Source organism: Monosiga brevicollis, genomic scaffold, assembly GCF_000002865.3.
Source record: "Monosiga brevicollis MX1 MONBRscaffold_26 genomic scaffold, whole genome shotgun sequence".
Taxonomy (NCBI): Eukaryota; class Choanoflagellata; order Craspedida; family Salpingoecidae; genus Monosiga; species Monosiga brevicollis.
Genome location: NW_001865063.1, coordinates 365,767 through 388,692, shown reverse-complemented (window position 1 = coordinate 388,692; position 22,926 = coordinate 365,767). Strand labels below are relative to the sequence as shown.

Sequence of the window (22,926 nt, the reverse complement as noted above, 5' to 3'; positions counted from 1 at the left end):
GAGAGAGAGGGAGGGTGTTTTCTATGGGAGTGTGTGCTCTTGTGGTCTCTGGCTCTTTGTGGCTCTCTGTGGCTCTATGTGGCTCTCTGTGGCTCTCTGTGGCTCTCTGTGGCTCTCTGTGGCTCTCTGTGGCCCTCTGGCTTTATAATTCTGTTTTTGTCGCTGCCACTACTCTCGGTATCTCTGTCTGAGTCGAGGTCCATGTCCTCTATCTGCCCGTCTCTGCATCTCTCTAATCTCAAATTCCCTAAAGATCTCTCTCCCTCTCTCTCTTTCTGAATCTCTTGAATCTCTTGAATCTCTTGAATCTCTTGAATCTCTTGAATCTCTCTCTCCCCCTCTCTCTCTCTCCCTCTTTTCTTCCTGATGCCCCTTCTCTGCTGATTTTAGTGCGCAATTCTCTCCTTGTAGCGCCGTCTCGACCGGGAAATGTGAGCATACAGGCTTGGAAAAAAAGCGAATGAGACGAAACAATGTAAAGAGTCGTTTAAAAAAAAAAACTACCGAGAGCAAAAGCGGCTTGCCATGAGGGTGGCACAATAGTGCAACCACGGACAGCAGCCTGTTCTCATGCCCACAAGCACACTCATTGCCATGGTGAAAAGCTAAAAGAGATCTACCGGACCGCAGAGACACCTCTGCTACCGTTCGGCGCGCATCAGTTGGAATGGCGACTACGCATTCGTTGGCGCATCATCCCGATCTGTCACCTGGGTTGACACAGCCGGAGCGGCATTCTCATAATCGCTGCCCACCGCATTCTCGTAGTCGTGAACTGGCGCGTTCTCGTCGTCATTTATCGGCGTGTTTTCATAATCGTGGTCCGATTCCTGTACAATTCGAGACATGGAAACAAAAGAACATGAACACGCCGCCCGCCTACACGTCGCATGGTGGTGGCAAGGTACCAATGACTGACCTGCGAGCTGCTGGAACCAAGGGTAGGGGGCTGATATGATCCATCGCGGCTCTTGCGCTTGATGGTGTCTTGGGCCCGTAGGACCTTGGCAGCGAGGCCTGAGGCATCTTCATAATCCTCATCATCCAACAACATGTCGGGTGGTACGGCCGAGCTGATGAGCCGCTGCCGTGACTCGTGCGTTGCGTCTGGGCCACTCATGGCCAACTGCGTGGTAGCAACAGCTCCCATGCCAGCATCCGCCTCGTCATCTTCGGAATCATCTGGGTTCTCGTACACAATGTAGTTCTGGACCCGCGCACGAGACAGCACCACAGGCACACAAGGAGCAATTAGATTTGAAAAGCCGACATCCAAAACATCAACAAAAGGGCTAAGTCATGCGCGATCGCACGCACACGCACACGCACACGCATATGGGCACACTTACATGTCTTTTGGCAACCCGCACACGCTTCCCGTAACAACGCTGGAGTAGGCGGCGCACATTGAGGCGCTCCCTGTTTGGGCAAACGCAAGTGGGACGTCAGGGTAAAAGTCCAAACACATGGGTGCCCGCGCACCCTCACTGCCTGGGTAGCGTGCAGTGCTTACTCACCGGTGCTCTTTTTGGCTAAAAAAGAGAACGAATGAGCCAGAGCCCACACCCACAATCCAAAGCAGATGGATGATCGGGGTGCGTTTGTGAAAATGACCAACGGCTTCGTCATCGTGCAGCCCAGCCGGTGGGAGCTGGCCATGAGCAAGTCGAACCAGACCGGCCATTCACGAGCCAACGTGAAGGGACAAACAAAGAAAACCCCCCTCGATGAGAAAGATGCTGGTATGTGAAACACCGCAGCTTGGACACAGAACACTCAGCCAGCGCCAGCGGGCGAGGCGGGCGTGGGAGGGGTAGGAACCAGAACGTACGAGAGAGAGCATGACCACATCGGAGATGAGGACTGAAAGGAAGAGCAATGGATAAAACTTGAGGGGCGAGTAAACGCTTTTAATGGTGGCCTTGTACATGGTGAGGAGCTGTTCGTGACGACTCTTTTCAGTGCGCGACAACGCCTTGCATTCCTAGCCATCGTGGAAGACGCGCGGCGGCTGAGCATGGTGCAGGTGGCCCGGAGCGAGGAGAGCGGTGCAAGCGACGGGCGAATGAGCGCGCCAGAGCCAACGCGTGGAACGTACGATGAGCTCAGTTTGGGCTGTGCGGATGCGAGCGTGCTGGGTGTGGACAACAAAAATCACACGAAAAAAGAGGAAGAACGGGATTGCCATAAAGGCATCCCGGACCTTGGTAGCCGTCAAAATGGGATACAAACAGCTTCCCGGGTGTTCCTGCCGGCCGGAAGAAGTTGGTCCGGAAATAGAGAAAGTGATCACGAGCAGCAAGCATGAGTGGCAACGACAGAAGTGGCAGCAAAAGAAAAAAGCCCATGCGTTCTCACAATCCCCAAGCTTCAAAGCATGAAAGCCTTGCCCGACTCGGAATTCTCAGCAGATGCTCAAAGGAGGGCTGGGGCCAGAAGCAGGCGGATGGAAACACCGGGGCATACCGTTTTGCAGTGGTTGCTGCACCACCAGCCAGAGACGATGGCCATGGACAATGCGATGACGGCCGAGGCGGTGTGCATAAAGACTTCAAATTTGATGGGAAAGTTGGAAAGGGTGTTGATGGAGTAAAAGGTGTAGGAGAGGATGCATGTAAGCTCGAGGATAAAGCCGTTGATGAAGAATTGGCCCGTCGCGAGGAAGATGCACCAGCTCAGACTGTTGGTGTTGGATGCTTGCACGAGTGCACCGGTGCTGGCGGTGGGAAAGGACTCGACGATCATGTAGCAGGAGATACCGAGGGCGTAGAACAGGGTCACAAGCACAAAGCGCTCCCGTGCAAACATCCACATGCGGTAGGAAACAATGACGAGCATTGGCAGTAAATTGATGGCGGTGAGCACGATGCCGATCGATCCGCAGATTTGTAAAAACAGGTTGTTGCTGCCCATGATGCCGGTGTGGGTGATGGGCGCGCGGACACCCGCGGGAGAAGAGAAAGAGCGCTTGCACTCCTGGGGCGCGGCCAAAAACACCAGATGGATGATTTGGATCCGCAAGGTCGGGGGGGGTGGGGGGCTCAACCCGGGTGAGCAGGGGGCCCTCAAACATGCGCGCCAAGAGACGGAGGGGGCCTGAGCAAGACTTGGATGAATTTGCCCGATGCAGCGGTCAGCCAAAGAATCTTGGAGCTAAAGCTGCGGAGGTGACGGCCAGCTGTTGGTCGATGGAGAAGACGGGCGAGCTGATCTGATCTCGATCCAAGCTGGCATTGCGGGGCCGCGATGCCACCGACAGCTGCTAGATGCCTTGGTACAGCCAAGGAGAGCGGAAGAAGAGAGGGGAGAGGAAGCAGAAGACGCGGAGGCGCAGGGGGCTTCAAAGGTAGACTGAGTTAGGCAAGAGGAGGAAGAGGAGGAGGCGGCGGCGGCAGAGGAGGAGGCAGAGGAGGAGAAGCCAGAGGACGACGACGTCGAGGTGCAGTTGAGCTAGCTCGATGGCCTTTGCGCACACAGAGGGACGTTGAGCTGGCGGCAAGTTGAGAAGAGAGGTGGATCAGATCAATGGTTGTTGAAGAGATGTGATCAGATGGCCTGTGGCGATAATGAGGAAGAGGTAAGGTTTCAGAGAGAGCAGAAGGGATAGAAGTGATCTCAGAGGGACTCATGGGTGTGTGACGTAAAAGCAGAGATACGCAGCGGTGTGCGCATTTGTCCAGCAAGAATGAATCCACGAACGCAGTGAGAAACGTCATTCTTTCCTACATAGAGTGTTGACAACATGTGTTCAGAAGTGGTTTTTACAACGCCAAGAGACAATACCCGAGTTATTGTCGCAAATCGTACAGATGTTGCGGTTTTTCGACTCTTTTATACTACAACAGCATAGTCTGACAATCAGGTAGTTGCAGCTGTATCAACAGATCAACAAGCTTGGATGAATTGTCAGATAATTTGTCTCACTTCGCAACACAAGAGAGTGCGGCACCAATAAACACACACACGCACACACACTCACACACACACTCACACACACACACACACACACACACACACACACACACACACACACATGAAATTTTCAAGAATTTGGCGCCGAATCCCTCTCTCTCTCTCTCTCTCTCGCTCTCTCTCTCTCGATCTCTCTCTCTCGATCTCTCTTCTGCATGACCCCTTGACCGTGCGGGGGCCGCCCCCACAGTCCATCCATCTGCTCGTCTGATTCTTGCGTTCCCAGTCGGATCGTGGTGTGGATGCTGTCGAAACACGTGCTGTGGAAGCCAGGATGCACGGCGCATAGGAACCGCCTCATTCGGACGCACCAAGAGCTGGGCGTCGTTTTCGGCTCACATTTGATGCCGCACCGCTGCTGCTCACACGAGACGGGAAGAAGATTGAGAACGCCTGCGGACATGGCGCAGTTGCCACGTCCCTCGCCCTCGCTACAAAGGCAGGGCGCTGTGGAGCTACCGCCAGAATACCAGAACGACATCGCCAGCCCCGATAGCACCGCTCCCCCGGCTTCGTCCGAAATCACCGTCATGGAGGAGGCGCAAATCCTCCTCGACAACTTCAACCTTGCTCTGCTCTCCGCCGTCGCTGCCCCATCACCGACGCCAGACGAGGCAGACGAGGCCGAGCATGGCGAACCAACCCAACAGCACGCCGCTCGCCTCCTCCGACGCCTGGAACGCCACAAGTCGTGGAGCTCCCATCTCCACGGCCAGCGCATCCCCCTCCTGCCTCCCCCACGCCCCGGCACCACCGTAAGCACGGTACCCTGCTCCACTTGAAGGTGATATCTGGTCTTGACTTGCTTGACAAGCCTCATCGGGTGGCTTCATAGACGGCCATCATCCTCGACTGCGTGACGTCAGGAAGCGCAGCCGACTTTGCCCTGGTCACGCAAGAACTACTCCTGTGGCTCTCCGTTCATACCCAGTGCCACACTTCCGACACTCGGTATGACAAGGCCGCACAAGTGGTCAAACCCAATCGTCACACGCCATCTCACCCGTGTACATCGTGGCTCTAACCCCCCTTCACTTCTGCGTCATTGCTGGCCCCTATCCACAAGGCTCTGGCTCGGGAAACTGGCGCCCAATCTCACGTGGGCTACGCCCACCCCTGTTCCCCTTCAAGACTCGCCCGCCAATGCGGTTCGTGGCTCAGCCCAACCAGGCCTTTGTTCAAATTTTGCGCAGAATGTCTGGTCCCGTCCTGCTGATTTTGACTCGATCCCGTTCACCCCACTCCTCCGCCCAACCCCCACACCCAGATGCAGGAACTGCGAAACTGGGTGCAGGACTGTTCCACCTCCAACGCTCCTGCTACGGACCATCTGGAGCCAGGCTTGGCCGACACATTGCAAGTAGAAGATCTACAGCACATTATGTTCTTGACCGAGGCTCAATTTGGCCAGGCCAACGGCACCGATGACCCTCTCGCTCGCTGCCAGCAGCTGCTGGCTGAGGCCCATGCTAAACGCGGCCTTCGCCTCGATCTCGTTTGCATCGGACCCAGTGCTACCATAGCCCCGCCTGCAGTCCTGCTTCCAGCCGCCACCAATGGCACCTGCATCCGCATGTCCCCCAGCCTTTTGCAACAAGCAGAGCAGCTCAGCCCCCGCCTTTACCCTGACCACCAGCTCACCCAGCTCGATCGTGTTCTCCACGATATGCATGAGCAGGCCTCCAGCTCTGCACCAGTGCACCTTGCTCCTCCGTCGATGACAGCAGCAGACACGTTCGACATGCCGCCACCAGCTGACAGCGCCGTAGGGACAGATGAACAGCTGCTCGACGGGCCCGCAGACGACGCCCTGCCGGCAGACACCGTGCCCGCCCCTTCTAACGAGGCCATACCTACTGCTGACGCCGGCACCCACGCCCCGCCGGACCTAGCTGATGGTGCAGACAGCGCCATTGATGTAGCTACCACCCTTTCTGCACCCTCACTCCGCATCAAGCCCTCCTCCCCACGCAGCGGCACCACGCCTCTCGCTGTAGACAGCTTGGACACCATCGTGGGCGAGTCCGTTTTCGTGCCCGTCGCCACAGGCTTTCTTCCCGCCGTCGTTCGTGGCATTGAGGCGCCAACTGGAACCGACCAGCCTGCGCTTTTGGTTCGCCTGCCCACTGGTGGACCTGAACTATACTTTGATCTGACTGCAGTCATTGCACATGAACCGGTCCACACCAGCCCAGACAATGCAATAGGTTGGATCATGGCCCTGCCCGCCTCGATGCTGTCCATCCTAACGCTCCATGCTGTCCACACATACACACACACGCACACACACACACACCCTCTCTCTCTCTCTTCACCTCTGTCTGGACTTCTCACTTGCACCATGCGTTTTCTCATGACCACAACGGCTATCACCAATGGACTGATATCACGTTTTTGTCTGTGTGCCCACGCTTTTAGATGCCGACTACGTGTTGGCCGTGCCTTCGGCCCTGGCCAACTCTGACGCAGCACCCGTGTTTCTCCCCGGTGTTGTGCTTCATCGCCAAGCTGACCCCGCCCGTGCCAGTCAGCCCCGCATCGAATTTTGGACGGGGGTCATCGACCACGCCTCAACTGAGCACATGGCCACACTCACCTTTCCGGAATTTTGTCTAGCAGTCCAACACATGGCCCGCTATCCAGGTGTGTGATCTTCTTTCCCCAAACGCTTCAGCAGCCACAGCTACCACCACTTGCTCTCAGCCACCGAGAACTGATCAGCCCTCACCACAATTCAAAATGTAGCCACCTCGTTTGGTGCTCAGGCTCCCACCACTTCACCTTCGCCGCAACAGCGGACACCCTCTACCCCTTTGAGGCTGACAAGCACGCCGACGACCCCCGCCATCAATGCAACCCCACTCCCATCCGCTACGCGCACTGACGCCTCCGAGAATGTGCCCGTGCCATCACCACTGAGCTCTTCTGACCCCGAACCTCGCTTGACGCGCTCGCTGACGCGTTCTCAACCGCTTCGCCATCGAACTCGCCTGGATGTATCGCGCAGGTATGATCAAAGCGCAATTACCCGTTCATCTGTGTGTGTGCGTGTGTTTTTTGTTTTGTTTTTTTGTTTTCTTTCTGCAGATCAGGCCCCTCCTGTGCTGACCGTCGTGCCTCTTGGCTAGCGACATACCTCATCCATGTGTTTCTCCCTTTGCGAACAGTCATTCGCTCGGTGGGTTGCGGTCAACACAGGAGAGTCAGAGCACCATCAACCTTGGACAGAGGTCTCTCGCTGCTATGGAGGAGAGCAGTGCCCACTCCTCCAGTCGGAACACTTTGGTGCTCAGCCCGGCCGCCCAACGGCTTGAGAACCAACGTGTACGTCCCCATCTCCTGCACATGATGTCCGCTTGGAGCTGCCTTTGCGCACAAATCTTGACCCCTTGCCCCTGTCGCCAGATTGCCCACCAGGCGCGTTGGCAAGAGCATGGCACACCTGTACGCAATCGTCCCCCTCAAGTACGCTCCATGGAAAAGGCAGATGACGGCTTGACGCTGCGCCGTCAGAGGCAGCACCAGCAACGGTTAATCGAATTGCATCAGCAGCGTGCCGCGCGTCAGCACTACAGCATCATAGAATCATCCATGCGGCGTCAGCAAGAAGCACGGTGAGCAGCCGGCCCTCGCTTTCTGCGCACACTTGACGCATCCAACTTATTGAGATCTTTGTGGCGGCCAAGGCGCGAACAAGCGGCAGTGCAAGAGGCACATGCTCAACAACAACAAGCTCAAAAGCAAGAAGCCATGCGCATTAGGTGAGCCTTGAGCCTCGCAGGGCGCCACCCAGCCCAATGCACTGCCCTCACACTCATTGGTCCCGCGCTGACCTGACTACGTAAAGTGAACGGGCTCGGGCGACGCAACGAGCCGAGGCCCGTCAGCGACAGCAAGCGCAACAAGAGCACCAAGCCCGCGTGCAGCGCCTGCGTGCCCAAAAACAACACCACGCTGCCACGGAGCGGTAAGCCTACCCTCGCGGCTCGGTTTGATGATGCATTCTGCTCCGCGATGCTCAGTGACTGTGTGGTGTAAACGACCGCTTTGGCGTAGTGAGGCATTGACCCGCGCCAGCGCCCACTTGACCACGACCTATCGTGCATCGATAGCCCAAAACCGGTAATGTTTGGATGTTCTCGTCGTCGGGTCGCAAACACTGAGCAAACGAATGAGCCATTCTCACTGTTGGATCACGCAAACTCACTGCAGGCGGCAGACAGAGGCTCAAGGTCGACAGGCAACTTTTGAGGAATATTCCCAATACCTGGTGGGGCGGCGCATGCGAACACAAGCGCATGCACATGCCACGCTTCGGGCAGCAGGCCGCACCACCGGCCACCTTTAGAGTATTGTATTAAAGACTTGTCCGAGACTTGTCATCATAGACACATCAATTAGAACTTGAATCTTGTGTACACGCACGAGTAGAACGACTTTGCGGCACGTGTCTACCCACGCAGGGTGGCCGCGTCCAAGCAGAGCGCCGGCTAATGACGCGCCGTCGTATGTTATCAAACCAATCCAAGCGATCAGCGGCTGTTTTCGAGAGAAGCAAAGTTTTCGCCAGTCAGGCGCACGGAGACCTCCCAAAGGCGAGAGGCGGCTTCCGGGTCCGTGGCTGCACCGGCCATTGCGGCCTCGGTAGGCCAGCCCCAGGCTCCAAACATGAGATTGGGCCCATAGTACCGTGCAGGTTGGGCCTCTGGTGCCACAGCCGCATATAACTGCGGCAGCGCTCCTCGGGCCGCAGGCTGTGCAAACACCTAGTTGATCCGTAGCGCGGCAGGGAGCGACGCAGCACAGGGAGAGTAAAAAAGAGGTTCAGTGAGCAAACCCATAGAGCTGTTCTTTGCCCCGAGCCAGATATTTTGGCAGTATTCCAATCTTCACGTCGCCTTGGCTCTGTGCGACTCACATAATTGGCAGCCCCAAAGACATAACCGCGCCAGCTGGCAGCCTTGCCCTGGAGGCTGGTGGCGGAGTAGCCGGGGTGCGCGCCATATGCCGTAACGTTGTTAATGCCCGCCGCATTCAATCGGCGCTGCAGTTCCTGCACAAACAATAGGTTGGCAAGTTTGCTTTGCCTGACCAAGAGCAAAGCACAAAAGCAATCCAGAGTCAGCCGGCGAGCAACATGAACCCGAACCAGTCCTGGCCTCGAGAGAAACTTCCGTACCCGTAGGCCAAGTCAGGATTGTATGAAGCGGCGTCGCCTTCAAGGTGATCAAGTTGTATTCCCTTGGCCGCGAGCCAGTGGTACACGGACGATACCTGCAAGGGCGGCACCACAGCAGGGTGTATATGAGAGTTTCGATTCGTTTGATCTGGGAGCTAGCTTGACGGCAATCGTGCGTGGGGGAAGGTGGGGGTGGAAGAGCAGTCAACCTGCACAATGCGTGCTTCACGGCTCGCGCGGAGCAAGGGTAGAAGCTTGGCTGTTAGCACAAAGTGCCCCAGGTGGTTGATGCCGATTTGTTGCTCGAATCCTTGCTTGGTCTGGCCGAAGGGCAGCATCATAACACCAGCCTGCTTGTGATTTTGGTGAGCAAGAGCCAGGTCAAGCCACGAGTGCGCCGGGATCGCGACAACCTTACGTTGTTGATGAGAATGTCGATGTGTTCCTGCTCCTGTGTCAGTTGCTGTGCGCAGGCTGCCACAGACTCGAGATCGGCCAAGTCCAGCCGAACGATCTTGATCTACAGCAGCGGCGAGCAGGAGCGCCTTGAGCGGGGGTGGGGTGAAGCATGCATACACTGACAAGCAGAGGTGTCGAAGTGGAGCCGAGACCTAGCACCCACGTTGCGCTGTGCTTTCTCGCCAATGGCCCGAGCCAGGGTTGCGCGTGCTTGCTCGGCTCGCTCAATCGAGCGCGAGAGCATGTACACGGTGGCATTGTGATCGGCGAGAACGCGACAGTTCTCCAAGCCCAGGCCCGAATTGCCGCCCGTCACCTACGCGCACACTCACCATCGCCGTGAGATCTCCTCTCTACCCACCACGCTGCCCGCTAATCCGACCACGCTGCCCGCCTCACCACGGCCACGCGACCGGCCAGATCGGGTACATCCTCCTCCGTAAACGTCACAAACGGCGCCATCTCCGCGCTCAGCCAGTGTCCCCGAGTCTTTTAAAAATGCACACACACACACACACACACACACACACACACACGATATCAACTTGATCTTCTTTTTCTGCTCTCTCTCTCTTACTCTCTCTCTGATCTCACTTTGAATTCGAAATTGAATGTCGATTTGACTTTACGGGCCAATTGGATCAAACACCGGTCATCTGAACGAGCATGCCGGCTCTCATAGCCCAACCACACGAGCACGACGCGCACAGGTACGGAAAAAGGGCCTGCAGACCTCAAGGGAGAAGAAGAAGAAGAAGAAGAAGAAGGGAAAAAAAAAAAAAAAAAATGATGGAAAAAGGCCAGAAAATTAGCAGAAAATCAGCCATATATTATTACAAGTTCTTATGGATCAACGTCTGGCACGATCACGCTGCAACGACTCAAAGCACGACCAAATCAAAGCTCTCGCGGATGGCACGACCAATCTCCCTCTGTATCATGGCAGTGGTCATGACGATTGCAGTCGCGGCCGCGACCACTGCAGTAACATGCGCCCGCCACTCCTCATCCGTATAGCGCTGGCGTAGGCGCGCCATGTGATACTGCCGCATGGCCGAGGCCAGCAAAAACACAAAAGGGGACGTGATGATGGCCGAGAAGATGAGAAACTCAGCCACGCCCTTGAGATAGCGCACCTGTGCGTCCTCGTCCATCGAACCCATAAAGGCGAGGGCGCACAACAGCCCACCCAAAAGCATCCCATAGGCTAGCCCATAGGCAGCACGCCGAAAGAAGAGCATTTTCCGGTTGAGTGACTCAATCTCTTCCTCGGTAGTCTCCGTGCCCGGGCCCACCTCGAGATAGTCGAGCGAAACACCCAATGACTCCGTCTTGGACTCATCCAAGTCAAAGGTATAAAATTGCTGCAGCTCCGTCTCGCGAACCCAGGGCACGGAGGCGCCTTTCGGCGTGCTGCTCGTGGCAGGCCCTGGCGGGTCCTTGGTCGTCGTCTCTGTTGACGATGGCACACGGCGCTTCAAATGCCCCGCTTCAATCTCTTGATTCACGGCCCGAACGGCGGCGTGGTTGCGGTAGCGCTCTGGACAAATGCGGCGCAACACATCGAGGTAGGTCGAGTACTTGGCCAGGCTGAGACTGAGTAGAAGCATAAAGGGGAAAGTCATGATAAAGGCATATATACCCTCGAGAGGAAGGTAGACGTCATCCCCTGACACGGTGATGCGAAACGTATTGCGGTTCTCGCCCTTGTGCTGACCCTCCGTATACACAAAGATGGCCATGGCGCCAAAGGCCATCGAGATGGTGGCCATAAAAGCCGTGACCTGAACCTCGCGCTTGGGGTACACGCGCTTGCCCGAGGGCAGAACGATGACCAACCACTGGTGCTTCTGGCGAATCATGTACAACCAGCGCAAAAGCCAGCCCGAGGCAAAGCGATATTCGGCCAGATCCAGGTCCACCTCTTGCGGCGTCTTTTCCGGTGGCAAATCTTCGGGAAGCATGACCCCGGCATCCAGCATGGCCTGGCGTCGATCATATGCCTGACGCTCCAAATAGGCGTACAGGTAGATGAGGCCACAAAAGGCATAAAAGCAACCCCACAGCACCCAGATGTAGACGGCGTTGGCGGGATTGAAGTTGGCAACGCTGACGCGGGGCGCCGAGATGGTAAAGTCAATTCCGACGCTAAAGGTGGACAAATGAGTCGTGCGACAAACGAGGTCGTGACCACTGCTGAGCTCCACCACCTTGTAGACGCCCCGCGTATCCCAGGCGCCGAAGCAGGTGCCGGAAGTGCAGTCTTCCACGGGGAGGCTGGCATTCCAAAAGCGGCAGATGGTGGTATTATCGCTGGCGTTGAAGGTGGTGCGGAAGGCCAGATCGATGGGCTCGGCTAGATTTCGCACGTCTACAATGAGGCCCGAGTTGAGAACGGAAAAATCAAGCTGGTCTGCTGGCACAATACCATCGGCATCGGCAGCCGTGCCGTTGTTGGTGAACACGGAGAGCAAGATCTGAACACGATCGGCCAGGCCCAGGTTCGCCAGGGTTCCAGAGAAGCCTGAAGGCAGGGCCACGGTTGGTTTGGCCTGAGCACCCGTGGCCACAAAATCATCCAACTCGGTGGTGGCACGGTCGTATCCCGTGATGGTGATGCCCCCCATGTTCACAGTCACCTCACCACCATAGGGAATGGAGGTGGCCACGTCAGTCAAGACGTCGTCCAAATTCTCCTGTCGCCCAGTTTTGCAGCCATGGTGTTGGTGAGGTGTGAGTGTGGGTAGAGGTTATTAGTGAAGAGGTACAGTGCACGAGCGAGCAAGTGTAGGTGGGAGACGTACCGGCACCTCGGCAAACAAGTCAGGCGCAAACGTTGGAGGTGCTTGGACTTGGCGATTGACGGGCAGAAGGCGACAAAAGAGAGCGTAGTGGGCCGAGGCGTTGCCATCGATCAGCACAGATCGGGTATCGCGGCGGTAGGCCTGCCCTGCGACGGGTGACCAGTGATGGCCATCAAAAGCAGCCACAAAGGGCTGAACCAAGGACGAGTCGGCTTGCCAGACGGCCTGAGCACGAAACTCGAGCAGGATATCCGGGTAGGCCGCGTCGGCTTCAACCAGGACACTAAAGCCGGCAAAGACCACCTGACCCAGCTCAGTGGCGTTTTCGGGATCCCCCACGGGAATGCCATTAAGCTGAGCATGAGCAGATGGGTACAAGCATACACCAGAAGCCATCCATCGTGAGGCAGTCAGTGTAAGTGCACGGAGAGAACGAGAAGCAAACAAGGCAGTGCCAAAGGAAGCAAACCACGGAAAATAAACCGCATAACAATTTCGAGCACACACACACACACACACACACACACACACACACACACACACACACACACACACACACACACACACACACACACACACACACACACACACACACACACACACACACACACACACACACACACACACACACACACACACACAGAGCCGACTGTACGTACGTCGAGGAGCGTCGCTTCAGAAATGAGCGTAAAATTGATGGCTACGGTGTCGTTTGTGGGTTGAGCTTGGCGGACGGCCAGGCGGGTGAAGCCATTCTGGTCAATGGTGTAGCCACCGTAGAGGACGAGGAGGTCGCCGTCAAGAGGGCCTGGTTTGATGACGGACATGCTTTGATCACAGTCGCCACAGTCGAGGGCACAGGACAGGCACGATTCACTGGTAGGAGCACATTCATAGTCGGTGCATTCGGCGGTCACCCCCATGTCCAACAGATCGGCCTCGTAGTGGGCCAGGGCGTTGGCTCGCTGTTGGGTGAGGAGTACTGATATTTGGGTGGTGAGGCTGTTCAGGATGGCCCAGTCAAGGCAAGCCGTGTTCTGCGCCAGCTGCGTGAGAGAAGAGGCTGAGGTTGGGCGGTAAAAGAGATCGGCCAGGAGATCAAGAGTGTCTGAGGATTCGACATTGTCGACCTGGAGCGGGGCATCCTCGTGACCGGTGCAGCGGGCGCGCAAGGCGCTGATGGCGCGTTGCCACAAGGTCTCTTCCACGGGGGCGACGAGGGACGAGTTGTAGTTGTACTGATCAAAACCGAGGGCGGCCCAGTCGCCTTGCACCAGGACTGGATGCCAATCGGGGAGAACGAAGCGATGAATGGTTGTATTGAGCGTGATGAAAACGCGAAGCTCGAGAGCGTGCAGGGGGGTGGTGATGGCGCCCAGGCGCAGAACAGCAGTGGTGTTGAAGGCATCGACACCGGCCACAAAGGGACTCTCGTAAGTTAGCTCAATGGTAGTTGGGGAAGCTTGGCGGCGGGTCAAGTAAGGGACGGCCACCGTGGAGACGAGATCAAGAGCGCTGTCGTATTCCACCCGAATCAAGGCTTTGGTGAAAAGGCGGCCGGGGCTGCGCATGTAAATACGCAGCGGCATCTGATCTCCGGTCTGGAAGATACCACTGCCAATGTTAATTCTGGTGCTGATGTTGGACAGGCCATCACTCGTCGGCAGGGTGGACAGCAGCTCATAGCCCGTCGCCGGCCCAAGACCCCAGCCGGCCACCAACAGGCACACGAGGGCAGCCACGGCACGGGCCATGATGGCGAGAACCTGGCAAGGATGACGGATCAAAGCAACCCTGCGATACAACCAAGCACATAACCAAAGCGCATCTGAGCTGGGAGCCGGAAGTAGCAGGCAGCTGGCCTCGGTGACTTCACAAGCCTCGAGACCAAACATGCCAAACGCGCACACACGCGCGCGCTGTTGCACAAAAGCAAGCCGGCAACCGGAACATACCTGGCACTCGATGTCGACTGGTGCCACAGGCGGCAGAACCGAGGGCTACTCGGGCCCAGAATAATTGAATCGCAATGGTACAGGCACTTCTACCCTGCGTACAGGCTGATGCGCGTCGGGTCAAGTGGTCGCCGTCGACCACCAAAATGCACATTCGATTTCGGAACAACACACACATACACACACACATGAGAGAGAGAGAAGTGAGAGAGAGAGAGAGAGAGATGAGAGAGTTTGCGAGAGAGAGATTAGGTCTGAAGAAGAGAGAGAGGAAAGAGAATGAGAGAAATTGAGAGAGAAAAATCGAGAGAGAGAGAGATCAAAAAGGAATTGCAAAAGTTAGCGGACAAGAGGAGTGTGATGTCGAGACAGAGAGAACCGGTAGCGTTATGGCAGTGTCAGCGGCACTTCATGGTCAGTGACCGCGTAGATGCAGGGTGGATGAGGCTACGGCTAGTGGTGGGAATCATGTTTGTGCTGGGTAGTGAGTGGGTCGGTTTGGTAAGCAAAGAGTCAATTGCTGCGATGGGGTTCCCCTATGTTGCGCTTGCTTTAGGCTACGAGGCCTGAATCCAATAGTGCGGCCATTCTTCAGGAGCTGCCCCTGCTGGCAGGCCATGAGTCTTCTTAGGCAAAGCGCGCTTGCACGGGCTCGCGATATCGCTGATAGAGATACGTGTCCAATGCGCCGAGATCACCAATATCCTCAATTTCAAATTCGTCGCTCCGGCCTTCGTGGTCAAAAGTCATGGTCTCCAACGTCTGCATCAACCAGCTAGGCATGGGTTCTGTGGCAAAAGCATGAGGAAGAGCATGAGGAAAGGGGCGCAGGAACCACAACGGGCCAGGTAGCGGGTGCTGCGGTGACTTATTTCCCTCTGACCCGGCCGAACGGTGCGCAGAGCTGGCAGCGCAGACATGGACTCACGAGATTTCTGGCAAAAGAGGCATGACATCGAATACACGACCACTCGATTCTCCACGAGCAAAATCTCATGGCACTGGCGACGAAGCTCCTCCTTGTGTCGCGTGATGGTCACCTTTTTCACAAAGAGGCGACGCTTGACCTTGCGCGACTCGGACTGAAATTGCATGTGTGTATTCGTGCTTGTCACTTTGGCTTGCACGGTCAACAGCAGAATCGGGGTGGCCTACAACGACGGTTGACATGAGTGGTCGCCCCCGTGCAACCAACACCCGAAACACACGACAACCTACGTGCAAAAAATTGTGCAAGCCCTCGTGGCAGAGACACTTGAGGCGCTGCATCTCGTCTACAGAAATGACGTTGTGGGGCACCAAGCGACCGAGGCCGGGGACATCCAACTCTTGAAATTGACGCATGGTCACATGGGAGGCTGCTTGTGAATGCGTTGTCATGGCGCCTGGTCGGTTTGGCAGGGCCAAACCACGTGCCTCCATGGCATGGTTTGCACCAGGGCTTGATCGCAAAGCTCCATCAGCAGCCATGTTAGGTGCGTTTGTCAAGATGCTTTTAAGGTTGATGACACAATCATGTTGCAATAGCTCCGCGGGCACAACCTCCCGCAAGCTCTCTTCTTGAGACACGAGCAGGGTGGTGGCCAGTTTACAGTCTTGACAGACAATCAGAGAGTCCCAGACGGTAACCTCGGCGTTATGCGTTTTCCCGTTCGAGTCCATGTATTTGCCCGAAATCTTGAAGCAGACAGCCTGGGGCACGATCTTCCCATTGTGCTGCCCGGCTTCGCATGCGTGAAGCCGGCTAGAAAGATCGGCTGCAGGAATCACTTTGACAGTATCCTCTGACGATGGGTCTGACGTTGGGTCTGGTGTTGGGTCGGCATCGCCCTTTTCTTGGGGTGTTCCTAGAAGAGCGGCGGGTGCGTTGCCGTTGATTTGCAGCTGGCCTGAATCCTGATCCACATGCGCCATTATCGAGCCCGCTGCGGCCTGAATGTGCCCATCGGTCTTCTCCTCGACTGTGCGGCGCGTATAGGACGTGTAACCATCCGAGCCGGCCTCTGAAAGAATTCTCTTTTCATACTTCTGCTGCAGGTGCTGCTTGATGTAAACAGCACGTTCATTTTGATGATCAGAGTGGTAGGCCAAGGCTTGTGGTACACATGTATCAAACGGGATTGCAACAGATTGGGATCGGGCACACAGCAAGGCTTGCTGATTTCGTGAAGGAGCACGTCCATCTTGTGCAGCAAATGTATGTTCCATCTCTTGCTGCTGAGCAGCGGTTTCTTTCAAAGCGCAATTCATTTCCTCTCTTTGACGCAGGAGCTCATCGAGGTCAGATCCGTGGCGCGGAGCAAGGGGTGCAGGCACCCAATCTGCACTTTCAAAGCGGTCTGCAAGCTGTTGGGCTAGCCGGGGAAAATCTTGCTGCGTGGCTTGATCAAACGTGACTCTGTAGGTACCCGTCCGACCATGTCCACACAGCACACAAGCGCACTGGGCATGATGGCCGGCCTTGAGGTAGCAAAAGTAGACCACACCCTCTTCGGGCTTGTCGTGTGTGGCGGTCGGCGGACAACCGCAGGGTCGACCACACACCTCCCGTGTCGAGCCCAGCGTACATTGCAGCAGACAGCGGCGACACACGAGCACAGGTACTTCATGGACTGGCGGCCACACAAATGAAAAGCATATTTTCCGACACAAGGAGCGAAGGGGAGGAAAACAAATGCAAACGAGTGAGCCATCGCGGGGTAAACTGGGCTAAACATGGAATATCATCATTCTCTGCGATCTGCAAGCAAGGGTTGACTGTGCATACCGGTGGTGTGCGTCCCGGATGTCTCGGCGCGCAGGTTTGGGCATCGCACAAAGGCATGCCGCCCGAGTGGGCATGGTTTTAGCTTTGTCTCCTGAGCTCACACGGTAGCGTCAGAAGGGTGGCGAGACTGTACGAGCGAGTAAGGATGGTTCAAAAACTAACCGGAATGCATTCAATGTCCTCGGCAGCACCAGGCAGGAAGGCAAAGGCAATCGCTTCTTCGTGATAGGTGGCCCGGAGAATCTCTTCGCTGCGTCTGTAGTAGCTTGGGCCGGGCTTGCTGCTACTGTGGCCCATGATGACGCAGTCTCTAGCCGTTTAGACGTGCCAGAGAAATGATGAAGAACCAATCCTTGCGAGACACACTCTCACGTGGGGAGAGTATTGCTGTCCGGCGCACGCTTGAATGAGCAGCACTACAATCAGGGCACGCTCACCAACGCTGTTCCCAATGCGCCTGTTTCTCAAGAAGGACGCCTTTGACAGGTGTGCCCCAAGCGGAAATAATGGTCGGAGGTACATGTCACTGTTGCAAGCAAGAGAGCAACAAGCTACAAGCTTTCAAGCAAGTGAGCACACGAACAAACCGCCTGGCTGGTGATGGTGATGGCGGAGGCGGAGACGATGAGCTTTCGTTGATAAATGCTCTCCAAACTTTTGCAATCGAACTCATTCACGCTCACACATCCGCATGACTCTAGGTCCCAACCTGCCATTTTTGGCATGGCAGCCACATCCTGAATACGTAACGCATAAGGATACAAGCATTTTGTTGGCGTTACAAGCAAAAAAACTTCACAAGCACAAACAAGCGTTAATCAAAAGTCGATGTGTTAATGGTGTGAGACGATCACGCTGCATGGTTCATCAATGGGGGCAACTTGAGCGCTCGGCTCGGCATTTTTCCGCATCTCCATCTTGTCGCAAGATCATACACCTCCAAGTTTCACGGTTTTCTTGGCTGGTTTTTGGAAGCGTCAAGCAACATGGCCTCACCCCTTTATCACAAGCACTGTCCCAAGTGTGGCACGGCCACCGACCAGCTCGGCCAGTACTGCCGGAACTGTGGCAATTGTGTGCTGTGCAGCGCTGATGATGGAGAGGCCCTGAGCTATCGCGCGCCTTCCTTGGTGAAGCACACCGATGCGCTTCAAGGCAGCTTCTGTCCCTATTCTGGCCGCCTTGACATCGAGGAGAGCGCTCAAACCATCAAAGTCGCCAAGCGAGGTGGTAACAATTGGGTAACTGCCTGGATGACCGACCCTATGAAGGACAGTGACGTCGTCTACTTTGAAGTTGAGCTGCTGCAAGACGTGCATGGCTGTACGTCTTGCCATCGGTGGTCATGTGTGCAGCGAGTCAGCTATTCTTATCTTGTTGTGTGTTTTGTACGTTATATTGTAGGCTTTGGATTCATCCAAAAGCCCGTGGGCTTTATGGCTGGGGGTGGTGCGTTGACGCAGACCTATTTGCATGCTGGTGGTCATAACACTGTGCAGAACGGTGTCTGGACTTGCGTGCTTTCTCCAGATGCAGGATATATCTATACGACACCAGGCGCCGCGCGCCCAAGCCCCAAGCTCAAGGCCAAAGACAAGCTCGGGTTTTTGGTGGACTTTTTCTCCAACCGAATTGTCTTGTACATCAACGACAAGCGCCATGGCACCATGTGCAGCGGCATTCGTGACATCAAAGGGGGAATTGTCTTTGCTTGCTCGCTCCACTACGATGGCCATTCCTTTGTCATCAACCGCAATCCCAAGCTGGTAAGTTTGGCTAGCAATCCGATTAGCCCCGGTCAATCTTGCTGCTCAACATGGCAAACCAGAGGCTTGAAATCAAAGCGATCGAAACTCAATGTGTTTTCTCTGTGCTCCTTTTGCGCGCAGCCTCAGGAAGTGGAGCAGCTGCGCACCACTCTTCAAGCTCAGCAGGATTTCATCGAGCGCGCTTGCAGCCGCTTGGAACTCAAGGCTCAAGAAGCACGACAGCTCAAGCAGGCTCGCGAAATTGATCAAAAGAGTCTCGCGGCTGCTCTTGAGGAACGGGATCGTCTCCGTCGTCGCTTGGCCGAGTTTGAGACCAAAGATTCAACCGCATCCGAGCCGCAATTTGCACCCAAAGCCTCGGCGTCGGTGCCTAAGGCCTGATGTGGTTTAGCGACGTGCAGCAAGAGCAGATGTTCAGGATATGGGGTGGGATACAGCTACAGACCCAGTGAGCCGGTTTGGTAGTTGCTTAGCATTGTGCAAACAGAATTAATCGAAGATTGGTTGTTGCTATTGTCTGATGCATGCGCACGCACACAACCGAAAAGGCGGATTTCTCTCGATCTCTCGCCTTCAAGCAAAGTCTTTCCCCAAGTCACCAACGCCCGTGAAGAACTCAAAGCTCAACGTATGGAAAACAATTTACATTATACATGAGCTGTTCGTCAGGTCCGGACGGCATGTCCATTTGCAAGGGCTATGTGCGTTGAAGGATTCGACCCGAAAGAAATCAATCACACACGGCCTTTTGCATAGGATTTCACCTACCAGCACTACCTGGGACCCAACTGGTGCTGCCGCGCTTCAAGCTATCGGCACACTTGCCGTCTTGAGTGCCTTCGCCAGCCTCCGGCTTTGATGCCAGCCCCAAGTTGTCTCCCTCTAATTTGCAATTGTGCTTCCAATAATTTACGATCATTACGCATGACGATGCCGTTTCGCTCATTTTGCCTTCACTGGAGAAAAGGGGGCATGACCGGCACCCATGGCTGTGTGCGTAGCCACGGGCCCTGATTCAAACATAATCCATGCAGCGGAAATACCATGTTGCATCGTGCCATCGCTGACCGACGAGCTATTTTCCGCCTCCCCCCTTCCATCATATGCCCGTTTTGATTTGATGTTGAGAAGCATCGACGGTTAGGTTCGATTGTGATTCTCTCAACAGCTAGACGCGAGCTTTACATGATACTGAACACACTCGCAGAAAGCAACAAGGCGACAACAAGCCTGAACAGGTTCACTTGGTAATATAGTCAGAAGGGGATAAGGACATATGGGAGATACGGAGAAAGGGTAAGATGCGAGAAGATGAATGTGTAATGTAGGGAACAAGATCCTCGCGGTAGTGTGTGCGCGCGGGGGCTGGGTCGGTAAACAAGGCACGAAACGCGGGGCCACAAACGCAAAGTCGTGGAAGAAAATTTCAAACATAAAAGGAAGAAAGAAAGATAGAAAAAAGAATAGAAAGAAGCAAGAAAGAAAGGCTAATGTCGTGTGCGTATGGGCAATGGTCAGGAGTATGGTCAAGTTAACAAGGGTACGAAAAGGGGCAGAGCGTGCTTTCTAGCTCAAAGAAAGCTAAAGTTGAGGTTCTCCTTGAGAGCACGGGTGATTTCACGCCGAATCATATCGGCAGTCATTGTAACAGCCATTGCCACGGCAGTAATAGCGGCCACGTGGGCAGCCCATTGCTGATCTGTCATGCCAGCGCGCTGACGCTGGGCGCGATATTGCTGGTGCATGGCCACAATCAGAAATACGATGGGAGCGGTGATGATGGCAGTGCAAATCAAAAACTCGCTCACGCCCACCAAATATCGCTCCTGAAGCGCCTGACTAGTCGAGCCCATGAAGATGAGCGCCAGTGCCATGCCTGCCAGCATCAGAGTGTTGGCCAGCGCATACGAGTACCAGCGGTAGCGTCGCATGTCTCGATCCAACAGCTCCACCTGCGCATCGGTGCGCGCATCCTTGTCCGCGGCTGAAGGGGCGGAATCGGGGGCCGTGATGGATTCGACTCGCGAACCATCGAGGCCGTCCACGTCGAGATATTGCAACATGACAGAGGGCGTGGACCCAGATCCGGGTTCCGATTGGGGCATGTTGATGGCCACGGCGCTGGTTTGAACAGCCGCGGGTTCGGCCTGCACCGAATCCTCCTCGTTTCGGTACCCCTCCTCTTCAATTGTGGTCCATGAATTGAGCACGGATATGGTGGTGTCGGTGCTAGTGGCCATGACTTGAGGGTTCGGAGCTGCCGCAACCTGGCCTTGCTTCTTGCGCATGGCAACGTAAGGTTGCATCTTTTTCTGCAGGTAGGCGTGATTGCGGTAGCGTTCGGGGCGAGCGCGACGCAAGATGTCCAGGTAAGTCGAGTATTTGCTGAGGCACATGCTGAGCGCCAGCATAAAGGGAAGGGTAATGAAGAAGGAATAAAAGCCTTCGAGGGGTAAATAGGTGTTTTTGTTGTTGATGGTGATGCGCCAGGTGTTGGTGTGCTCGCCCGGATTTTGACTCTCCGTGTAATTGAAGATGGCCATCATGCCAAAGGCCATGGAGATGGTAGCCATAAAGGCCGTGACTTTGATGTGGCGCTTGGGATAAACGCGGCGTGTGGACGGCCAAAGGAGGGAAACCCACTGATGCTTGACTTTGAACATGTGGAAAAAGCGGTGCGTGCAGCCGACCAGGAAGGGTTTTTCAGCAAGTTCGACATCAAGCAGGGCATCCGACTTGGGTGGGGCACTTTCCTCAGCCAGCCCCAGATCAACGGCGGCGCGGTAGTGGTCATAGGCGCGACGCTCCAGGAAGGATACCAGATAGATAAAGGCGCAGAAAGCATAGAAGCTGGCCCAGAGGATCCAGATGTAGATGGCATTGGTGGGGTCAAAGTTGCTTAGGCTGACGTCGGGAGCTTCGATGGTGAAATCAATGCCAACGGAGAAAGCGGTCATGTGGTTGGTCGAGACGACGACGCGATAGAGATTGCTTGTGTTGTCGATGCGCTCCAGAGTCTCAAGAGTGATACCGGTGTCGTCCCAGGCGCCAAGGCACCCAGCTTGAGCAGGGTCACAGTTGCCGACGGGCTTGCTCGTGTTCCAGAAACGACAGGCCGTCTCGTTGAGAGTGGCGCTGTCGAGAGTCACGTAAAAGACAAGCTGAATGTTGGAAGGAAGATCACGGATGGTCAGGGCTTCACCGGTACCGGGGCCGGTGCTTTGCCGCAGGCTGACTTCGATCGTATTCGAGGTGTTGGCGTCGGTGCCATAAAAAGCGGCGAGGACAAAGTTGACGTCGCCAGCAACACCAAGCTCGGCGAGGGTGGTACCCATGTCGGTGGGCAACTGGGCTGAGGGGCCGGCGGTGCCGTTGGCTTGGCTGGCGTCGGCAAGCAGGTTACCAACGGCTGCAGCATCACGGCGCATGGCCTGGATGAATAGACCATCTGTAGCAACGTTGAGCGTGCCATTACTGGGCACGCTATCGAGGAGGTTGTTGAGAAGCGCTTCCAGGTGGACGAGAGCATCGTTGGAGAGCGTGCCACCGCCGATGGCAGATATAGCCGAAGTGGCATTATCACTGATGGGCCCAACGAGGGAGGCAAGATCCACGGCGTCAGTTGGATTGGTGGTGGTGGTGGGGGTGATTGTGGTGGTGGTGGGCGGCTCGGGAATGAAGGGTGTACTGAAGAGGGCATACTGGCGGGACACGTTGAGGTCAAAGGTGATGATTTTGGTGGCCAAATTGGCAGTTTGACCGGGGACTGTCAGCCAAGCAGCAAGGTGGGCGTCGTAGTAGGCTACAACGGGCACGACTTCGGGAAGGAGGACGACTGAAGAGAGGCCCGAGTAGTCAATGTCCATGTCCAGATATCCGGCGGCGGGGGCTTCGGTGGTGAAGAGCAAGGAGAAGCCGAGGAAAGCAGCCGTGGGGTCGACAGCCAGCCAGGTGGGCCAGCTGAGACCGACGTAATCGGCAGCCGTGCTGGGCGAAGCGAGATAGCCGTCATCCTAAAGTT

General features: G+C 55.7%; 6 protein-coding genes across 6 annotated transcripts in view; 2 read left to right on the top strand and 4 right to left on the bottom strand.

Annotated features, from left to right (window-relative positions):
* Window positions 1-674: 674 nt before the first annotated feature.
* MONBRDRAFT_28466 (uncharacterized protein) lies at window positions 675-2,913 on the bottom strand (the record flags this gene model as incomplete). The annotated part of the gene is made up of 8 exons (XM_001748847.1): window positions 675-830; window positions 920-1,207; window positions 1,350-1,419; window positions 1,518-1,651; window positions 1,832-1,984; window positions 2,099-2,134; window positions 2,204-2,248; window positions 2,467-2,913. The coding sequence occupies 8 exons, from the start codon at window positions 2,911-2,913 to the stop codon at window positions 675-677; spliced, it is 1,329 nt and encodes a 442-aa protein (XP_001748899.1).
* A 1,589-nt stretch (window positions 2,914-4,502) lies between these two features.
* MONBRDRAFT_28465 (uncharacterized protein) lies at window positions 4,503-8,320 on the top strand (the record flags this gene model as incomplete). The annotated part of the gene is made up of 12 exons (XM_001748915.1): window positions 4,503-4,727; window positions 4,808-4,923; window positions 5,039-5,120; window positions 5,240-6,362; window positions 6,391-6,615; window positions 6,718-6,979; window positions 7,060-7,150; window positions 7,171-7,296; window positions 7,378-7,586; window positions 7,659-7,733; window positions 7,820-7,939; window positions 8,185-8,320. 12 exons carry the CDS (start codon window positions 4,503-4,505, stop codon window positions 8,318-8,320), a joined length of 2,790 nt encoding a protein of 929 aa, XP_001748967.1.
* Window positions 8,321-8,504: 184 nt separating this feature from the next.
* MONBRDRAFT_28464 (uncharacterized protein) lies at window positions 8,505-10,072 on the bottom strand (the record flags this gene model as incomplete). The annotated part of the gene is made up of 6 exons (XM_001748846.1): window positions 8,505-8,738; window positions 8,891-9,059; window positions 9,152-9,246; window positions 9,361-9,501; window positions 9,570-9,671; window positions 10,010-10,072. 6 exons carry the CDS (start codon window positions 10,070-10,072, stop codon window positions 8,505-8,507), a joined length of 804 nt encoding a protein of 267 aa, XP_001748898.1.
* A 419-nt stretch (window positions 10,073-10,491) lies between these two features.
* MONBRDRAFT_33894 (uncharacterized protein) lies at window positions 10,492-17,699 on the bottom strand (the record flags this gene model as incomplete). The annotated part of the gene is made up of 9 exons (XM_001748845.1): window positions 17,299-17,699; window positions 15,588-16,913; window positions 15,142-15,520; window positions 14,550-14,623; window positions 14,370-14,414; window positions 13,119-14,180; window positions 12,884-13,063; window positions 12,415-12,768; window positions 10,492-12,306 (listed from the first exon to the last, which is right to left on the bottom strand). The coding sequence occupies exons 1-9, from the start codon at window positions 17,431-17,433 to the stop codon at window positions 10,492-10,494; spliced, it is 5,370 nt and encodes a 1,789-aa protein (XP_001748897.1). The 5' UTR covers window positions 17,434-17,699.
* Window positions 17,700-18,122: 423 nt separating this feature from the next.
* Window positions 18,123-19,286, top strand: MONBRDRAFT_28462 (uncharacterized protein; the record flags this gene model as incomplete). The annotated part of the gene is made up of 4 exons (XM_001748914.1): window positions 18,123-18,459; window positions 18,541-18,585; window positions 18,667-18,902; window positions 19,026-19,286. 4 exons carry the CDS (start codon window positions 18,123-18,125, stop codon window positions 19,284-19,286), a joined length of 879 nt encoding a protein of 292 aa, XP_001748966.1.
* Window positions 19,287-20,476: 1,190 nt separating this feature from the next.
* Window positions 20,477-22,926, bottom strand: part of MONBRDRAFT_28461 (uncharacterized protein) — a gene marked incomplete at both ends in the record, with an annotated part of 3,739 nt that continues 1,289 nt past the window's right edge. Inside the window, one exon of the mRNA XM_001748844.1 lies at window positions 20,477-22,865. Coding sequence (XP_001748896.1) covers window positions 20,477-22,865 — 2,389 coding nt within the window. The remainder of the gene's footprint in view (window positions 22,866-22,926) is intronic.